The sequence below is a fragment of the Carcharodon carcharias genome, chromosome 29 (assembly GCF_017639515.1).
Source record: "Carcharodon carcharias isolate sCarCar2 chromosome 29, sCarCar2.pri, whole genome shotgun sequence".
Lineage (NCBI taxonomy): Eukaryota > Metazoa > Chordata > Chondrichthyes > Lamniformes > Lamnidae > Carcharodon > Carcharodon carcharias.
Window position 1 is genome coordinate 5,721,293 of NC_054495.1, and position 19,859 is coordinate 5,741,151.

Below are 19,859 nucleotides of genomic sequence, written 5' to 3' on the forward strand. Positions count from 1 at the left end.
CGGGCACTCCGGCGCTCCAGCTCACTCCCAATCCTCTGCCACGCCTCTCCCACTTGCCGAGGAACATTCCAGGCCCTCGGCGATCAAACCCACATCCCCACATTCTTCTGCCCCTCCCCCAGCGCCCGCCCCACCACCACCCCCCCCCACCCGACCTCCACAGTGATCACCCTGCTGCTAACCCCTCCCCCGCTCTCGGGCCTACTTTGCCCCTGCGGCTGTTCGAAGGTGACCCGCCCACATCAGCTTTCACGAAGGGGTCAGGGTTAGCCCCACACACACGGACAGCCCTCCCACACCCCACGCCCCGCCCCTCCCCATCCCGTTCTGAGTAACTGCCCCTCTGCGGAGATGCGCCCCGCTGTCGCGAAAAAGAGGCCGCGATGGCCAAAGGGCGCACAGCAAGATCCACGGGCGGCAATGAAAAGGAAGCAGGCCTCCTGCGCCCAGGGCACCAGCGAGGAATTAGCTCCCTCCACCCAGCTCTGCTTCCACGCCTGACAACCGGGCCCTCGGTATGATGCCTCAATCTAAATGAAGGCTCGTCCGACAGGGCAGCACTCCCTCAGTACTGACCCTCCGACAGTGCGGCACTCCCTCAGTACTGAACCACTGTCAATGCAGCACTCCCTCAGTACTGACCCTCTGACAGCGCAGCACTCCCTCAGTACTGACCCTCCGACAGTGCAGCATTCCCTCAGTACTGACCCTCTGACAGAATAGCACTCCCTCAGTACTGACCCACTGACAGCGCAGCGCTCCCTCAGTACTGACCCTCCGACAGTGCAACACTCCCTCAGTACTGACCAAATGACAGTGCAGCTCTCCCTCAGTACTGACCCTCTGACAGTGCAGCACTCCCTCAGTACTGACCCACTGACAGCGAAGCGCTCCCTCAGTACTGACCCTCCGACAGTGCAACACTCCCTCAGTACTGACCCTCTGACAGTGCAGCTCTCCCTCAGTACTGACCCTCTGACAGTGTAGCAGTCCCTCAGTACTGACACTCTGACAGTGCAGCACGCCCTCAGTACTGACCCTCTGACAGTACAGCACTCCCTCAGTACTGACCCTCTCACAGTACAGCACTCCTTCAGTACTGACCCTCTGACAGTACAGCACTCCCTCAGTACTGACCCTCCGAAAGTGCAGCACTCCCTCAGTACTGACCCTCTGACAGTGCAGCTCTCCCTCAATACTGACCCTCTGACAGTGCAGCACTCCCTCAGTACTGACCCTCTGACAGTGCAGCACTCCCTCAGCAATGACCCTCTGACAGTGCAACACTCCCTCAGTACTGACCCTCTAACAGTGCGGCACTTCCTCAGTACTGACCCTCTGACAGTGCAGCACTCCCTTAGTACTGACCCTCCGACAGTGCAGCACTTCCTCAGTACTGACCCTCCAACAGTGCAGCACTCTATCAGTACTGACCCTCTGACAGTGCAGCACTTCCTCAGTACTGACCCTCTGACAGTGCAGCACTCCCTCAGTACCGACCCGCCGACAGTGCAACACTCCCTCAGTCCTGACCCTCTGACCCTCCCTCAGTACTGACCCTCCGACAGTGCAGCCTTCCCTCAGTACTGACCCTCTGACAGTGCAGCATTCCCTCTGTCCTGATCCTCTGACAGTGCAGCACTCCCTCAGTACTGACCCTCTGACAATGCAGCACTCCCTCAGTACTGACCTTCCAACAGTGCAGCACTCCCTCAGTACTGTCGCTCTGACAGTGCAGCACTCCCTCAGTACTGTCCCTCTGACAGTGCAGCACTCCCTCAGTACTGACCCTCTGACAGTGCAGCACTCCCTCATTACTGACCCTCTGACAGTGCAGCACTCCCTCAGTACTGTCCCTCTGACAGTGCAGCACTCCCTCAGTACTGTCCCTCTGACAGTGCAGCACTCCCTCAGTACTGACCCTCTAACAGTGCAGCACTCCCTCAGTACTACCCTCTGACAGTGCAGCACTCCCTCAGTACTGACCCTCTAACAGTGCAGCACTCCCTCAGTACTACCCTCTGACAGTGCAGCACTCCCTCAGTACTGACCCTCTGACAGTGCAGCACTCCCTCATTACTGACCCTCTGACAGTGCAGCACTCCCTCAGTACTGACCCTCTGACATTGCAGCACTCCCTCAATACTGACCCTCCAACAGTGCAGCATTTCTTCAGTGCTGACCTTCCAACAGTGCAGCACTCCCTCAGTGCTGACCCTCCGACAGTGCAGCACTCCGTCAATACTGACCCTCCGACAGTGCAGCACTCCCTCAGTCCTTGCACTGGGAATGTTAGCCTGGAGTGCGGAGCTCTGGCTCAGGAACAAGGGTGTGCAAGCACTCGGCCATGTTTGACGAACAGATAAGATCATTCTCCTGGGAGTTAACAAAGTTAATTGGAACTGAAATTGGGAATTGTTCGGTGAGTGCTGCTGCTCTGCTGTGAACAGCAGAGAGAGGTACAAACTTTGCTGCTTCATGGAGGTCATGCCTCAGGCACTATCATGCGCTCAGCGTTTCTGTGTAAAAAATCTTTCTTGGAATTGGTGACGAGTTCCCTAATTAAAGAGCTCTGTTTGTACAATGCTCAGAAATTTCCTTTCAACCATCTCTGGCTTGCTTGGTCAGTGCTGTGGGCCGATGCAAATCCCCACCAGTGCAAGTTGCGCAAGATGTCCAGATCTTGCATAAATAATTTGGAAGTGGATGAAAAGAAATTCATTAAATTGTGAATGATTTTCATTTCTGGCAAGTGGGGAGAATTAACCCTTTTGACCCACCTCTCCCCAGTTACAGACACCGGGCAGCCTGTTTCCAGCAGAGGGGATTAACCCTTTCACTCATCTCTCCCCAGCTACAGACACCGGGCAGCCTGTTCCCAGCAGAGGGGATTAACCCTTTCACCCACCTCTCCCCAGCTACAGACATCGGGCAGCCTGTTCCCAAAGGAGGTGATTAACCCTTTCACCCACCTCTCCCCAGTTACAGACATCGAGCAGCCTGTTCCCAGTGGAGGGGGTTAACCCTTTCACCCACCTCTCTCCAGCTACAGACACCGGGCAGCCTGTTCCCAGTGGGGGGGATTAACCCTTTCACCCACCTCTCCCCAGCTGCAGACACCGGGCAGCCTGTTCCCAGTGGGGGGGATTAACCCTTTCACCTACCTCTCCCCAGTTACAGTCAGACGCCAGGCAGCCTGTTCCAGTGAAGTGGGTTAACCCTTTCATCCATCATCCCCAGTTACAGACATCGGGCAGCCTGTTCCCAAGGGAGGGGATTAACCCTTTCACTCACCTCTCCCCAGTTACAGACACCGAGCAGCCTGTTCCCAGCAGAGGGGATTAACCCTTTCACTCACCTCTCCCCAGTTACAGACATCGGGCAGCCTGTTCCCAGCAGAGGGGATTAACCCTTTCATTCACCTCTCCCCAGTTACAGACACCGGGCAGCCTGTTCCCCAGGGAGGGGATTAACCCTTTCATTCACCTCTCCCTAGTTACAGACACCGGCCAGCCTGTTCCCAGCAGAGGGGATTAACCCTTTCACTCACCTCTCCCTAGTTACAGACACCGGGCAGCCTGTTCCCAAGGGAGGGGATTAACCCTTTCACTCACCTCTCCCCAGCTACAGACATCGGGCAGCCTGTTCCCAGCAGAGGGGATTAACCCTTTCACTCACCTCTCCCCAGCTACAGACATCGGGCAGCCTGTTCCCAGCAGAGGGGATTAACCCATTCACCCGCCTCTCCCCAGTTACAGACACCGGGCAGCCTGTTCCTAGTAGAGGGGATTAACCCTTTCACTCACCTCTCCCTAGTTACGGACACCGGGCAGCCTGTTCCTTTTAGAGGGGATTAACCCTTTCACTCACCTCTCCCTAGTTACAGACACCGGGCCGCCTGTTCCCAGTGGACTGGATTAACCCTTTCACTCACCTCTCCCCACTTATGGACACCGGGCAGCCTGTTCCCAGTGGACTGGATTAACCCTTTCACTCACCTCTCCCCAGCTACAGACACTGGGCAGCCTGTTCCCAATGGGGGGAATTAACACTTTCACCCACTTCTCGCTATTTAGAGACACCGGGCAGCCAGTTGCCAGTGAAGATTGACTGGAATTCCAGTGATGGAACAGGAGCTGATGGGCTGAATGGCCTCCTTCTTTGCTGGGGCCAGCCGGGGAGTCCACTCCGACGCCGGACTCCCGAGCATCACCTGTCCCTCTTCCAGGCTGCCGTCTGGTGGAATTGAGGGTCAGAACCGGAAAGCCTATTGGATCTGTCTGGTCCGCAATGAAGGGAATGCTGTCCCAGCCCGCAATCCTAGATTCAACCACCAGGGGAGCTGCTCCCCACCCTATCATGGACTCGGCACTCATGGGGGAAGAGCTTCTTCAGTGAAACTGACAGACCGGGAAGCCTTCGACCAGCTCAGCCCCAGCTAAGGCCAAGTGAAAGTCTCCTGCATTCACTGCTGGGCAGGAGGTTCGCAAGGCCTTGGAAGCCAGTCCCCCCCTGCCCTCGGCTTCACCCACCTCGATCCACGCTTCCATGCTGTCGACCACCCCCCAAAGGCACAGGGACAGCCCGAGTTGCTTCCACGTTGAACCTCTGACGATGGCCCAGAGGGGCAGCAACGCCGGCAGCAGCAGCAGCGCCAGCTGCTCCCCCTCTCTCGGCCACATGCTGCACCACACGACGGAGGGGTTGGCTACTGGGATCCAACGGCGAGGGGGAGAGGCCCTCAGAGCGGAGTCTACACGCAGAGGTTCAGCCCCCTCGAGCTGGGGGGGTGGGTAACGCCAGGTCCCAGCGGTGAAGCTTAACCAGCAGGGTTAGGCTGCCACAGCAGCTCCCTTTCTTTTTATTCTTTAAGAGATGTGGGCATCACTGGCTGGGCCCAGCATTTATTGCCCATCCCTAATTGCCCCCTTGAGAAGGTGGGAGTGAGCTGCCTTCTTGAGCTGCTGCAGTCCATGTGGTGTAAGTACACCCACAGCGCCGTTAGGGAGGGGGTTCCAGGATTTTGACCCAGCGACAGTTTGATGTCTTGGGCAATCGAGTTTGTTGGCCAACTGAACTCTAACTGCGCTCCTCCCTATGTTGCTGATTGCTGCTTACAATCAATAATGGGGAGGGACTGATGTAAGAACAAACAGTGATGGTTTATTGAGACTTAGGGCAGAGCACCAGATCATATGTACACACTCGGAAACCTCCAGAATTAGACTTCCAGTTCCCAGTTGCCCACGCTGTACAGTGATTCACCAGCACTGTCACATGATCAGTACACTTGCGTTCACTTAAAGGGATCGGGTAACTCACTTTACCACAGACAGTGAAGGGACAGCGATATATTTCCAAGTCAGGATGGTGAGTGGCTTGGAGGGGAACTTCCAGGTGGTGGTGTCCCCATGTGTCTGCTGCCCTTGTCCTTCTCGATGGTAGTGCTCATGGGTTTGGAAGGTGCTATTGAAGGAGACTTGGTGAGTTGCTGCAGTGCATCTTGTAGATGGTAAACACACTGCTGCTACTGTGCGTCGGTAGTGGAGGGAGTGAATGTTTGTGGATGGGGTGCCAATCAAGCAGGGCTGCTTTGTCCTGGATGGTGTTGAGCTTCTTGAGTGCTGTGGGAGCTGCTCTCATCCAGGCAAGTGGGGAGTATTCTATAACACTCCTGACTTGTGCCTTGTAGATGGTGGACAGGCTTTGGGGAGTCAGGAGGTGAGTTACTCGCTGCAGGATTCCCAGCCTTTGACCTGCTCTTGTAGCCTTGCCCCAGGAGGTTGTTGACCTCTGCGACCCTCAGGTGTTGTTCCCAGTGGATCACGAGACCAAGCATTGCCAGTGTTCGTCGAGGCGCCTGTCATTGGGGGAGTAGGCCCCGCTTCTCTGTGACCCCCGCCTACAGCTCAGCACTCTCTTTGTCTGTCAGGTGGATGGAAGTTGAGAGTGTGGGGAGAGGGCAGTGCAGAGAGGAGGGGAAAATAGCATTTTCCAAAGGCCACTGGGATGGGGTGAGGGGGTGGCGGGAGAGAGTTGGGGTGAGAGTGGTGGTGGTGGGGTGAGCGTGGTGAGAAGGCACAAGGATGGGTGGGAGCATTGGGTGTTCTGTTGAGGATGTGACAAATTGTCTGTAGACAGAGGAAAGCATATACAAGCGAACACCCGAACTAGAAGCAAGAGTAGACCGCTCGGCCCCTTGAGCCTGCCCCACCATTCAATAAGATCATAGCTGATCTGATTATAACCTCCCACCTACCCCAATGACCTTTCACCGCCCCCTTGTTGATCAAGAATCTATCCAGCTCTGCCTTAAAGATATTCAAAGACTCTGCTTCCACCGCCTTCTGAGGTGGAGAGTTCCAAAGACTCACTACCCTCTGAGAGAAAAAGATTCTCCTCATCTCTGTCTTAAATGAGCGACCGCATATTTTTAAACAGTGACCCCCTAGTTCTAGATTCTCCCACAAGAGGAAACGTCCTCTCCCCATCCACCCTGTCAAGACTCCTCAGGGTCTTAAAGGCTTCAATCAAGTCGCCTCTTACTCTTCTAAACTCCAGTGGACACAGGCCTAACCTGTCCAGCCTTTCCTTTCAAGACAACCCACCCCATTCCTGGAATTAGTCTAGTAAACCGTCTCTGAACTCTCTCCTACGCATTTACATCATTCTCCGAATAAGGAGGCCAATGCTGTGCGCAATACTCCAGATGTGGTGGTGCTGTCGGCTTGCAGCTAGGTCTGTATTCACCGGGGTTTAGAAGAATGAGAAGGGGTCTCACTGAAACAAATTAAAATCCTGACAGGGCCGGACAGACTGGATGCAGGGGTGACGTTCCCTCTGGCTGGCACAGGAGTCGAGAGCAAGGGGGCGGGGTGGTGGTCACAGTCTCGGGGCGCGGGGTCGGCCAATTAGGACTGAGATGAGGAGAAACCCCTTCACTCAGAGGGTGAGGGGAGCCTGTGGAATCCGCTACCACAGAAGGGTGGAGGCCCGTGAATATGTTTAAGAGGGAAATGGGTAGAATTTAAATTTAATCCACGAAAGCTGGAATTGAAAGAGAGTTTCAGTCATGGTGACCGCGGAACGATCATTCGATTGCTGTAAAAGCCCACCTGCTTCGCTAATGCCCCATTTAGGGAGGGAAATCCGCCCTCCTTACCTGGTCTGGCCTACACGTGACTCCAGACCCACAGCCGTGTGGTTGACTCTGAAATGTCCTCTGGGCTGGCGTCAAAGGGCATGGGGGTGGCGGGGGAGGGTTGGGGGGGGGCATCGAGACAGATGGTCAGCCATGGTTGTATTGAACGGCGGGGCAGGCTCACAGGGCCGAATGGCCTACTCCCTCTCCTGTGTCTCTGTACGACTGTGCATCGGCCTGAGAAAAATGTTGTGCAGGCGAAACCTGTGTGGGTCAGAGTGCGGTGGGCAGTGGGGCGGGGGGGGGGGGGTGGTGGTGGGAACGTGGCTTGCTGGGCCATTTCAGAGGGCAGTTAATGGTCAACCCACATTGGCGTGGGGGTCTGGAGTCACCTGTCGGCAGACTGGGTAAGGGCGGCAAATTTCCTTCCCTAAAGGGCATTAGTGAACCAGATGGGGTTTTCACAACAATCGTTTCATGGTCACCATGACTGAAACTGGCTTCACGTTCCAGGTTTTCTTAACTGAATTCAAGTTGCACCAGCTGCCGTGCGGCTGGGGTTTGAACCCCGTGCCCCCAGCGGATTAACCCAAACAATTTAGGCCACTCACCTTTCCTGCTCCCACGGAGGTAGCTGCACCTCTTGGGGGAACTGTCGCCAGCTTCGAGGGGCCACAGCCTCCCAGGCTTCCTCCCTGTCGCCATGGCTACCGCAGCCTTCAACTCCCCAGCGTCGGTGAACACTCGTCAGCTATGCCCTTGCTCCATTTCAACACGTCTGAGTTCCTAAAAAGCTTTCATCGCTATGATATTTGGAGTGGACCTGAATTGAGGAAAAACTAAACCCTTCCTTTGAAAATTTTTTAAAAATATCTATTCATTTGTGGGATGTGGACATTGCTGGCAGAGCCAGCATTTATTGCCCATCCCTAATTCACTCTCGAACTGAGTGGATTGCTGGGCCATTTCAGAGGGCAGCTAATAGTCAACCCACATTGGAGTGGGGGTCTGGAGTCACCTGTCAGCCAGACTGGGTAAGGGCGGCAAATTTCCTTCCCTAAAGGGCATTAGTGAACCAGATGGGGTTTTCACAACAATCGTTTCATGGTGACCATGACTGAAACTGGCTTCACATTCCAGGTTTTCTTAACTGAATTCAAGTTGCACCAGCCGCCATTGTGGTGGGGTTTGAACCCCGTGCCCCCACAGGATTAACCCTCTGGATTACTAGTCCAGCGACGTTACCAGCACAGCACCAGCTGGCCACAGCTGCACGCCCTCATCCTTCATCCTGTTTGGGCACGGTGTGTGGAGTGGCGGGTGTATTGTTCCATTGCTCATGCGCGATGTATCCCCACCACCAATCCCTGCCCACATCCCCGGCAATGCCCACTTCCCCAAAGCCCTGAATGACTTAGCAGGCGGGTGGAGTGGTGGGGGCGGGGGGGTGGAGGAGAGGGGGGAGGGGATGTTCACTTTGGCCTGCTCCCAGGCCCGAGGATGGGAATTCAGTGGGGAACACCTGCTGCGGAACAGACCGAGAAAGAGAGCCAAGTGGAGATTGCACCGAGGCGGTGAATCCAGACGGTGGGTCACGACCTCCAGTGGGGTCATGGGACGAGCAACCAGGGTCATGTGAGGGAAAATGTGTGACAGAGAGAGAGAGAAGGAGAGAAGGAGAGATGAGGGGGAATATGTGTGATACAAAGAGAGAGGGAGAGAGAGAGAACGAAAGTGCAGTGCTCCCTCAGCAATGACCCTCTGAAAGTGCAGTGCTCCCTCAGTGCTGACCCTCTGACAGTGCAGCACTCCCTCCGTACTGACCCTCTGACAGTGCAGCACTCCCTCAGCAATGAAATTCTGACAGTGCAGCACTCCCTCAGTACTGACCATCTGAAAGTGCAGCGCTCTCTCAGCACTGACCCTCTGACAGTGCAGCACTCCCTCAGCACTGACCATCTGAAAGTGCAGCGCTCTCTCAGCACTGACCCTCTGACAGTGCAGCACTCCCTCAGTACTGACCCTCCGACAGTGCAGCTCTTCCTCAGTAAAGACCCTCCGACAGTGCAGCACTCCCTCAGCACTGACCCTCTGACAGTGCAGCATTCCCTCAGCACTGAGGCTCTGATAGTGCAGCGGTCCCTCAGTATTGATCCTCTGACAGTGCAGCGCTGCCTCAGAACTGACCTTCTGAAAGTGCAGCTCTACCTCAGTACTGACCCTCCGACAGTGCAGCACTCCCTCAGAACTGACCCTCCGACAGTGCAGCACTCCCTCAGTACAGACCCTCTGACAGTGCAGCACTCCCTCAGTACTGAACGTCCGACAGTGCAGCACTCCCTCAGTACTGACCCTCTGACAGTGCAGCACTCCCTCAGTACAGACCCTCTGACAGTGCAGCACTCCCTCTGTACTGAACCTCCGACAGTGCAGCACTCCCTCGGTACTGAACCTCCGACAGTGCAGCACTCCCTCGGTACTGACCCTCTGACAGTGCAGCACTCCCTCAGTACTGACCCTCTGACAGTGCAGCACTCTCTCGGTACTGACCCTCTGACAGTGCAGCACTCCCTCGGTACTGACCCTCTGACAGTGCAGCACTCCCTCAGTACTGACCCTCTGACAGTGCAGCACTCCCTCAGTACTGACCCTCTGACAGTGCAGCACTCCCTCAGTACTGACCCTCCGACAGTGCAGCTCTCCCTCAGTACTGACCCTCTGACAGTGCAGCACTACCTCAGTACTGACCCTCTGACAGTGCAGCACTCCCTCAGTACTGACCCTCCGACAGTGCAGCTCTCCCTCAGTACTGACCCTCTGACAGTGCAGCACTCCCTCAGTACTGACCCTCTGACAGTGCAGCACTCCCTCAGTACTGACCCTCCGACAGTGCAGCACTCCCTCAGTACTGTCGCTCTGACAGTGCAGCACTCCCTCAGTACTGACCCTCTGACAGTGCAGCACTCCCTCGGTACTGACCCTCTGACAGTGCAGCACTCCCTCAGTACTGACCCTCTGAGCTTCGGTGGGCACATACCTCTCTCAGCTTTATGGAAGCGTTGAGGATGAATGAGTTCAAACGAGTGAAACCGGCTGGCCACCCTCAGGGAAAACAGCATCCGGGCCCAGGAATAGGGCTGGGCAATGCAGCAGCCTAATCCCCGGGCAGAGGGCCAGTATTGATTCGATGGGCCAAAAGGCGGCCTGTGCTCTCAACATCCCCGTGACCCTCTGACATCAAACCGACCGGCAATCATTTTGGAATCGGTGGCATCCCATCCCGAAAGTAACAGAATCAATCGCAGGAGGAGGCCATTCGGCCCATCGTGCCTGTGATGGCTCTTTGATAGATCTTTCCAATTAGTCCCCACTCTCCCCTCTGCTCTTCCCCCCATCACACTGCGAATTTACCCCTTCAAGTATTTATCCAAATCCCCTCCTTTTGCAAGTTCCTGTTGAATCTGCTTCCACCGCCCTTTCAGGCAGCGCCTTCCAGATCACAACAACTCGCTGTGTCAAAATAAAATTCTCCTCATCTCCCCCTCTGGGTCTTTTCCCAATTCTCTTCAATCGGAGTCCCTCTGGTTACCCACCCTCCTGCCGCTGGAAACAGTTTCTCCTTATTGACTCTATCCAAACCCCTCACGATTCTGAACGCCTCGATTCAATCTCCCCCTTAACCTTCTCTGCTCCAAGGAGAACAATCCCCAGCTTCCCCTTGTCCCTGGGATGATCCCGGTCAATATCTTCGACACTGGCTCACTTTTAATGCCACGTTAAGTGGGCAACACTCCCCTCTGCTGTGCGAGGTCATTACTGCAGGAGGGAACTAGAAACCGATCTTCAATACTTGTGAACAGGCGCTCAACGGGCCTGGCGCTGTGTGTCTGTACACTGGATATACTGTTGTTGGACTCATCCAGGCAAGTGGGGAGCATTCCATCACACTCCTGACTTGTGCCTTGTCGGTGGTGGACAGGCTTTGGGGAGTCAGGGGGCGAGTTACTGGCAGCAGGATTCCCAGTCTCTGACCTGCTCTTGTAGCCACAGTGTTGACAGGGCCAGTCCAGTTCAGTTTCTCCCCTGTACCTGTGCAATTCGACAGTGATGACCCCAGCGTTGCTGTAGTTAAGAGAGCTTCACTGCTGCAGGTTAATCCAAAAGGGAAATTTTGTTCTTTCACAAACGATGAGCATCGTAAAGACATACATTGTTAACAATCTGATTTCAAGCTGAACTTTAAAATAGCATCTAAAAAAAATACATATTGAACAGTCCGCGAGTTACTGTGAAGTACAAGCAAACTTTAACTAACTTTCCAAATGTCATCTTTGACCCTCAGAAGAACCTCTGGAGCTTTCTCAATCTCACCGGGTTGATTAACGGGTCAACGTGACGCACACAAGGCCATTCGGCCCATCGAGCCCACTCTCTGGCCCCAGTCCGTCGTCTTGCTCCCCCCACCACCCCCCCCCCCACCCCCGGCTCTCTCTCCTCGTAGCCCTGAGGTCCCCACTCCCCTCGAGTCCCCCATCCGGCTTCCTTTACAAACCGTTCACCGTCTCTGCTTCCACCGCCCTCTGTCGTGGTGAGTTCCAGCTCATTACCTCTCGCTGTGTAAAAATATTTCTGCTCACATTCCACACCCCCACATCTCTTGCCCAACACCTTAAAGCTGTGGCCCCTCCCCCACCAATCCTCTCACAGGAAGAGATTTTCCTCCTCCACCTTACTGAAACCTGTCACCATCGTGTCCTCCTCTATCGCATCTCCCCTCGATCTCCTTCGCTCCAGGGTGAACAATCCCAGCTCCTCCAACCCAACCTCGTAGCTACGATCCCCCATCCCTGGGACCAGTCTGGTCAACCTCCTCCGCACCCTCTCAAGGAGCCTCGCGTCCTCCCGAAAGTGTGGCGGCCAGAACTGGACACAGTACTCTAGTTGTGACCTAAACAGGGCTTCACAAATATTCAGTGCGACTTTTCCGCTTTTACTGCTCAGCACCCCCACCCCTCTGTTTAGGAAACCCAAGGTCCCGTCTGCCCTCGTTCGATCCTTCAAAGAGCGGCACACACGCATACTCCGGGCCTCCTCTGTTCTCCGCACGCTCTTTAGAGCTGGGCTTTGAGCCGGAGTTGCCTCTCCCTGTCCCTCTTGCCCTCACGTGTCGCCTCGCACACGGAGGTGACGAATCCTCACGGGCGATCGCGTAGACGGTCCGGACCTCGAGGGGTCCCCCAGGCTGTCGGTCTAATGTTACCCGTTTTGTGCGTCAACGGCCAAAGGTAGGAGTACCCTCCCCCCAACCCTCCCCCCCCCACCCCCCCCACTGCCCTGCCCCCCCCCCCCACCAAGATGGCTGCCGTGCAATGCCAACCCGCTCGGGTAACATGGCGATGGTGGGGGCGGGTGGCTCATCAGAGTGCCAGGTCTCCCTCAGCGTCCGAATGGAGTTGTGGGGGAGGGGCTCGAGACTCCAGGAGCGTCGAAGCGAAGAGACGGTAGGGGGGGGGTCCTTCCCCCGGGACAACACCAGGGGGACCAGCGCTCGCTGGCGAGGGAGTTGGCTGCCTTGCTCGGAAAGCGCTTCCACAGCCGCTCACCCCGCCCCCCCCCACCCACCCACCCCCACCTACCCCTCGCCTCCCCTCCACCCCTCCCCTACCCTCCCCGCCCCCACTCCCACCCCCCAACCACCTCCGGGGGGGGTCATTCCAGGCCCCCCCCGTCACACCAAAGTGGACAATCGACCGCTGCGGTCCGTCTGCAGTGAGTAGACGCTGACTCCCCCGTCCATCGTGGAAGCGACCATCGATCCGTTGGAGGGCTGCGTGGGTCCGGGCATCCGGCGGGGGTTTGGGGGGAGGGGGGGTGGGGTGGGGGGAGGAGGGGAGGGGGTGGGAGGGTAGAGAAAAACGGGGAGAAGGTTAGCGAGATTGCCCACGGCCTCACCGACTCAGCCCAATCATCCCGTGGCGCTCCGCGGTTTGGAAGCCATAGGAGGCATTCAGCACCCCGCCCACCCCGAGCTTGTCCAGCCATTTGAGTTCCCTTGTGAGCCAAGAGGCCTTTCCAACTCGTCCCCACTGAAACCAGACCCAGGAGAATGCTGGGAAAAACTCAGCAGCCCCGGCGTCACCTGCAGACAGAGAGAGAGAGAGAAACAGAGTCGACATTTCCAGAAGGAGAAACGGGATGGGTTTTTACGCTGTTGAAGAGAGGGAGGGAGTGTTGCGGAGCAGCAAGGTTGAAGGTCAGGGGTTGGTGGGAGCTGAGGAGAGATTGACAAATTTGCCATGGAAACTCCGTCTCCCCCGACCTCCACCACAGGGCCGTCCGTCACTCGTTTCTCTGTCGAGCGCTGACCCTTGTCCCGCTATTAACACATTCTCCTATCCTATCTTTATGCTGCTATTAGCACCTTCTTTAGTCTTTAACACAACCATTGACACCCCCTTTGTCCTGTATCCATGACACTGTTCTTAATCTCTCCCTAGGCCCCACCTATCCATGACCTTCACCTTGCTTCACCTGCTCCATCCCCCCTTAAACAGTATCAATCCCATCACATTCCAACTTCCCTTTAGCCCTGGAGAAGAGTCATACAGACTCGAAACGTTAACTCTGTTTCTCTCTCCACAGATGCTGTCAGACCTGCTGCGTTTTTTTCCCAGTATTTCCTGATTTTATTTCAGATTTCCAGCATCCGCAGTATTTTGCTTTAATCGTCGACTGAAAGGCCTGATTTTATTAATAATAATTTATTTAAAAAACACATTTGCCACCTAAAGGCTATATTGCAGTATAAATTAGATCAGAAAAAAATTATATAAAGACCAAATAATCAGGTCTTCATTTACTAATTCATGGGATGTGGGCTTCGCTGGCTGGTCCAGCATTTATTGCCCATCCCTAATTGCCCCTTGAGAAGGTGGTGGTGAGCTGCCTTCATGAACCGCTGCAGTCCCTGTGGTGTAGGTTAGGGAGGGAGTTCCAGGATTTTGATTCAGCGACAGTGAAGGAACGGCCGATGTATTTCCAAATCAGGATGGTGAGTGACTTGGAGGGGAACTTCCAGTTGGTGGTGTTTCCATGTGTCTGCTGCCCTTGTCCTTCTAGAAGGTGGTGGTTGTGGGTTTGGAAGGTGCTGTCTAAGGACCCTTGGTGAATTCCTGCAGTCCATCTTGTAGATGGTACACACACTGCTGCTACTGTGCGTCGGTGGTGGAGGGAGTGAATTTTGTGGATGTGGTGCCAATCAAGTGGGGCTGCTTTGTCCTGGATGGTGTCGAGCTTCTTGAGTGTTGTGGGAGCTGCACTCACCCAGGCAAGTGGGGAGTATTCCATTACACTCCTGACTTGTGCCTTGTAGATGGTGGACAGGCTTTGGGGAGTCAGGAGGTGAGTTACTCACTGCAGAATTCCCAGCCTCTGTAGCCACAGTATTTATCTGGCTGGTCTAATTCAGTTTCTGGTCAATGGTAACCCCCCCAGGATGTTGATAGTGGGGGTTTCAGTGATGGTAATGCCATTGAATGTCAAGGGAAGATGGTTAGATTCTTTCTCGTTGGAGATGGTCATTGCCTGGCACTTGTGTGGCATGAATGTTACTTGCCACTTGTCAGCCCAAGGTTAAAAATGTGCAAACATGGGGCATTAATGTTGCAACAACATTAGACAAACAAATTGAGCAGGTAACAGGGGACAGGATATTAAAGGAAGGGTAAAGGTTGAATTAAAATTGTATTCAAATCACAAACCAATACAATTTTCTCGCATTACAGGCACAGGTTCACTCGGCTGATCCCTGGGATGAAGGCGGTTGTCTTATGAGAAGAGGTTGAGTAGGTTGGGCCTGTACTCATTGGAATTTAGAAGAATGAAAGTCGACCTTATTGAAGCATATAAGATTCTTAGGGGGCTTGACAGGGTAGATGCTGAGAGGTTGTTTCCCCTTGTGGGAGAGTCTAGGACCAGAGGGCATAACCTCAGAGTAAGGGGTCACCCATTTAAAACAGAGATGAGGAGGAATTTCTTCTCTCAGAGGGTAGTTAATCTGTGGAATTCTTTATCGCAGAGGCTGTAGAGGCTGGGTCAGTAAGTATATTCAAGGCTGAGATAGACAGATTTTTAATCAGTAAGGGAATCAAGGGTTATGGGGAAAAGGCAGGAAAGTGGAGTTGAGGATTATCAGATCAGCCATGATCTCATTAAATGGCAAAGCAGACTCAATGGGCTGAATGGCCTACTTCTGCTCCTACATCTTATGGTCTTATGGTCTCTTGGAGCCCTGGTAATGTTCTGGTGAACGCTGCTGAAAAGAGAGGGCATGTTGCCAAAGTTTTTCACCTTCTATTCAACAGGACAAATGCAAGAATAGCTAAACTTCCGACAACCACAACAATTTAGACTAGAGGAGGAAAGAGTGCCGATTGGTTCCTGCATGCCAACGCCTCGAAGGCCAGTCAAAGTCAGCTCGCCAACCAGTCAGCACCCACAGTATAAATTGCAGTGATGCTTTGAAAGTTGGTATTCTTGCATTTGTCCTGAGGAGTGCACGACCAAAGGTTTGGGCCACAGGTGTCTCTTTTCAACAAGGTTCTCACTCTACTGTCTGGAGCAAAACATCCTCTCTCCCTTTATACTCCAACCCTCAGAGCTAAAAGGCTGACATTCCACCAACCTTGTTGGGTTACTTTGCTTCTGGGGATAATTACCGGATAGTTGCTGTACGAGTATACTTGATCGGGGCTGTAGATCGGAGTGGGTGAGATACCATGATTAATCTTCGGATACTTGCTTATCCATGGAAGCACCTGCAGAGACAGAAGGGTTTGTCATCAGAGATGCAGGATGGGTTCCGCGGCAGGGAATCAGCCGCTATCAGAGCTCACCAGTGTTCAAGAACAAGTCAGTCAGCAACTTCCAGAGGTTAAATGCGGAAATCAGGGAGTGGCTATCCCAGGTTCAATACAAAAGATTCACTGCACCCGTTACCTCGCTGGGTGGCTCAGCATTGACAGATGTGGGACGCCACAAGGTTGCGGTACCCAAATCGCCTGAAAAAATTAGGGCCGGTCCACTCCGTGGATTTGGATCTCATTGATGAGACTTACTGCCAAACATCCTCTCTGGTCATGCACAAGTGTGGAGCCTCATCCCTACCGAGTCAAACTGATGTGGAAACAGCTGGCCAGGAGTGCACAGTCCCGGGCACAGCTGCACTGGAGTAACCCGTGCCTGAAACAGCTGGGCAGCACGGAACAGTGCCTGGAACAGCTGGGCAGCACGGAACAGTGTCTGAAACAGCTGGGCAGCGCTGACCAGTGCCTGAAACAGCTGGGCAGCACGGAACAGTGTCTGAAACAGCTGGGCAGCGCTGACCAGTGCCTGAAACAGCTGGGCAGCATGGAACAGTGTCTGAAACAGCTGGGCAGCAGTGACCAGTGCCTGAAACAGCTGGGCAGCACGGAACAGTGTCTGGAACAGCTGGGCAGCACGGAACAGTGTCTGGAACAGCTGGGCAGCACGGAACAGTGTCTGGAACAGCTGGGCAGCACTGACCAGTGCCTGAAACAGCGGGCAGTGCTGACCAGTGTCTGAAACAGCTGGGCAGCACTGACCAGTGCCTGAAACAGCTGGGCAGTGCTGACCAGTGTCTGAAACAGCTGGTTAGCACTGACCAGTGCCTGAAACAGCTGGGCAGCACTGACCATTGCCTGAAACAGCTGGGCAGGAGTGCACAGTCCCGGGCACAGCTGCACTGGAGTAACCCGTGTCTGAAACAGCTGGGCAGCACTGACCATTGCCTGAAACAGCTGGCCAGGAGTGCACAGTCCCGGGCACAGCTGCACTGGAGTAACCCGTGTCTGAAACAGCTGGGCAGCAGTGACCATTGCCTGAAACAGCTGGACAGCACTGACCAGTGCCTGAAACAGCTGGGCAGCACGGAACAGTGTCTGAAACAGCTGGGCAGCGCTGACCAGTGCCTGAAACAGCTGGGCAGCAGTGACCATTGCCTGAAACAGCTGGGCAGCACTGACCAGTGTCTGAAACAGCTGGGCAGCACGGAACAGTGTCTGAAACAGCTGGGCAGTGCTGACCAGTGCCTGAAACAGCTGGGCAGCACGGAACAGTGTCTGAAACAGCTGGGCAGCACGGAACAGTGTCTGAAACAGCTGGGCAGCACCGACCAGTGTCTGAAACAGCTGGGCAGCACGGAACAGTGTCTGAAACAGCTGGGCAGCATGGAACAGTGTCTGAAACAGCTGGACAGCACTGACCAGTGTCTGAAACAGCTGGGCAGCACTGACCAGTGCCTGAAACAGCTGGGCAGCAGTGACCAGTGCCTGGAACAGCTGGGCAGCAGTGACCAGTGCCTGAAACAGCTGGGCAGCAGTGACCAGTGCCTGAAACAGCTGGTTAGCACTGACCAGTGCCTGAAACAGCTGGGCAGCAGTGACCAGTGCCTGAAACAGCTGGGCAGCACTGCCCAGTGCCTGAAACAGCTGGTTAGCACTGACCAGTGCCTGAAACAGCTGGGCAGCACTGACCAGTGCCTGAAACAGCTGGGCAGCAGTGACCAGTGCCTGAAACAGCTGGGCAGCACTGACCAGTGCCTGAAACAGCTGGGCAGCAGTGACCATTGCCTGAAACAGCTGGGCAGCACTGCCCAGTGCCTGAAACAGCTGGGCAGTGCTGACCAGTGTCTGAAACAGCTGGGCAGCGCTGACCAGTGCCTGAAACAGCTGGGCAGCAGTGACCATTGCCTGAAACAGCTGGGCAGCACCGACCAGTGTCTGAAACAGCTGGGCAGCACTGACCAGTGCCTGAAACAGCTGGGCAGCAGTGACCAGTGCCTGAAACAGCTGGGCAGCACTGCCCAGTGCCTGAAACAGCTGGGCAGTGCTGACCAGTGTCTGAAACAGCTGGGCAGCACTGACCAGTGCCTGAAACAGCTGGGCAGCAGTGACCAGTGCCTGAAACAGCTGGGCAGCACTGCCCAGTGCCTGAAACAGCTGGGCAGTGCTGACCAGTGTCTGAAACAGCTGGACAGCGCTGACCAGTGCCTGAAACAGCTGGGCAGCAGTGACCATTGCCTGAAACAGCTGGGCAGCACTGCCCAGTGCCTGAAACAGCTGGGCAGTGCTGACCAGTGTCTGAAACAGCTGGGCAGCACTGACCAGTGCCTGAAACAGCTGGGCAGCAGTGACCAGTGCCTGAAACAGCTGGGCAGCACTGCCCAGTGCCTGAAACAGCTGGGCAGTGCTGACCAGTGTCTGAAACAGCTGGACAGCGCTGACCAGTGCCTGAAACAGCTGAGCAGCACGGAACAGTGTCTGAAACAGCTGGACAGCGCTGACCATTGCCTGAAACAGCTGGGCAGCATGGAACAGTGTCTGAAACAGCTGGACAGCACTGACCAGTGTCTGAAACAGCTGGAGAGCGCTGACCAGTGCCTGAAACAACTGCACGACATTGCCCGGTGATTGGAATAGCTGGACAGCACTGACCAGTCTGAAACAGCTGGGCAGCACTGACCAGTGCCTGAAACAGCTGGACAGCACTGACCAGTGCCTGAAACAGCTGGTTAGCACTGACCAGTGCCTGAAACAGCTGGTTAGCGCTGACCAGTGTCTGAAACAGCTGGGCAGCAGTGACCAGCGCCTGAAACAGCTGGACAGCACCAACCAGTGCCTGAAACAGCAGGGCAGCACTGATCAGCACCTGGAACAGCTGGGCAGCACCGACCAGTGCCTGAAACAGCTGGGCAGCACTGACCAGTGCCTGAAACAACTGGACAGCGCTGACCAGTGCCTGAAACAGCTGTGCAGCACTGACCAGTGCCTGAAACAGCTGGTTAGCACTGACCAGTGCCTGAAACAGCTGGGCAGCACTGACCAGTGCCTGAAACAGCTGGGCAGCACTGACCAGTGTCTGAAACAGCTGGGCAGCACTGCCCAGCGCCTGAAACAGCTGGACAGCACCAACCAGTGCCTGAAACAGCAGGGCAGCACTGATCAGCACCTGGAACAGCTGGGCAGCACTGACCAGTGTCTGAAACAGCTGGGTAGCACTGCCCAGCGCCTGAAACAGCTGGGCAGCACTGCCCAGCACCTGAAACAGCTGGGCAGCACTGACCAGTGTCTGAAACAGCTGGAGAGCGCTGACCAGTGCCTGAAACAACTGCACGACATTGCCCGGTGATTGGAATAGCTGGACAGCACTGACCAGTGTCTGAAACAGCTGGGCAGCACTGACCAGTGCCTGAAACAGCTGGGCAGCAGTGACCAGTGCCTGAAACAGCTGGGCAGCACTGCCCAGTGCCTGAAACAGCTGGGCAGTGCTGACCAGTGTCTGAAACAGCTGGACAGCGCTGACCAGTGCCTGAAACAGCTGGACAGCGCTGACCAGTGTCTGAAACAGCTGGACAGCGCTGACCAGTGTCTGAAACAGCTGGACAGCGCTGACCAGTGTCTGAAACAGCTGGGCAGCACTGGTCAGTGCCTGAAACAGCTGGGTAGCACTGCCCAGTGCCTGAAACAGCTGGGCAGCACTGACCAGTGCCTGAAACAGCTGGGCAGCACTGACCAGTGCCTGAAACAGCTGGGCAGCACTGACTAGTGCCTGAAACAGCTGGGCAGCACTGACCATTGCCTGAAACAGCTGGGCAGCACCGACCAGTGTCTGAAACAGCTGGACAGCGCCGACCAGTGCC

General features: G+C 55.2%; 1 protein-coding gene across 1 annotated transcript in view; it reads right to left on the reverse strand.

The window, feature by feature from the left end:
* Window positions 1-12,826: 12,826 nt before the first annotated feature.
* The window catches only part of LOC121271123 (carcinoembryonic antigen-related cell adhesion molecule 5-like), a 55,628-nt gene continuing 48,595 nt past the window's right edge, over window positions 12,827-19,859 (reverse strand). Inside the window, exons 8-9 of the mRNA XM_041176888.1 lie at window positions 15,859-15,957; window positions 12,827-12,968 (exon numbers count right to left, since the gene is read on the reverse strand). Coding sequence (XP_041032822.1) covers window positions 12,870-12,968; window positions 15,859-15,957 — 198 coding nt within the window. The 3' untranslated portion in view covers window positions 12,827-12,869. The remainder of the gene's footprint in view (window positions 12,969-15,858; window positions 15,958-19,859) is intronic.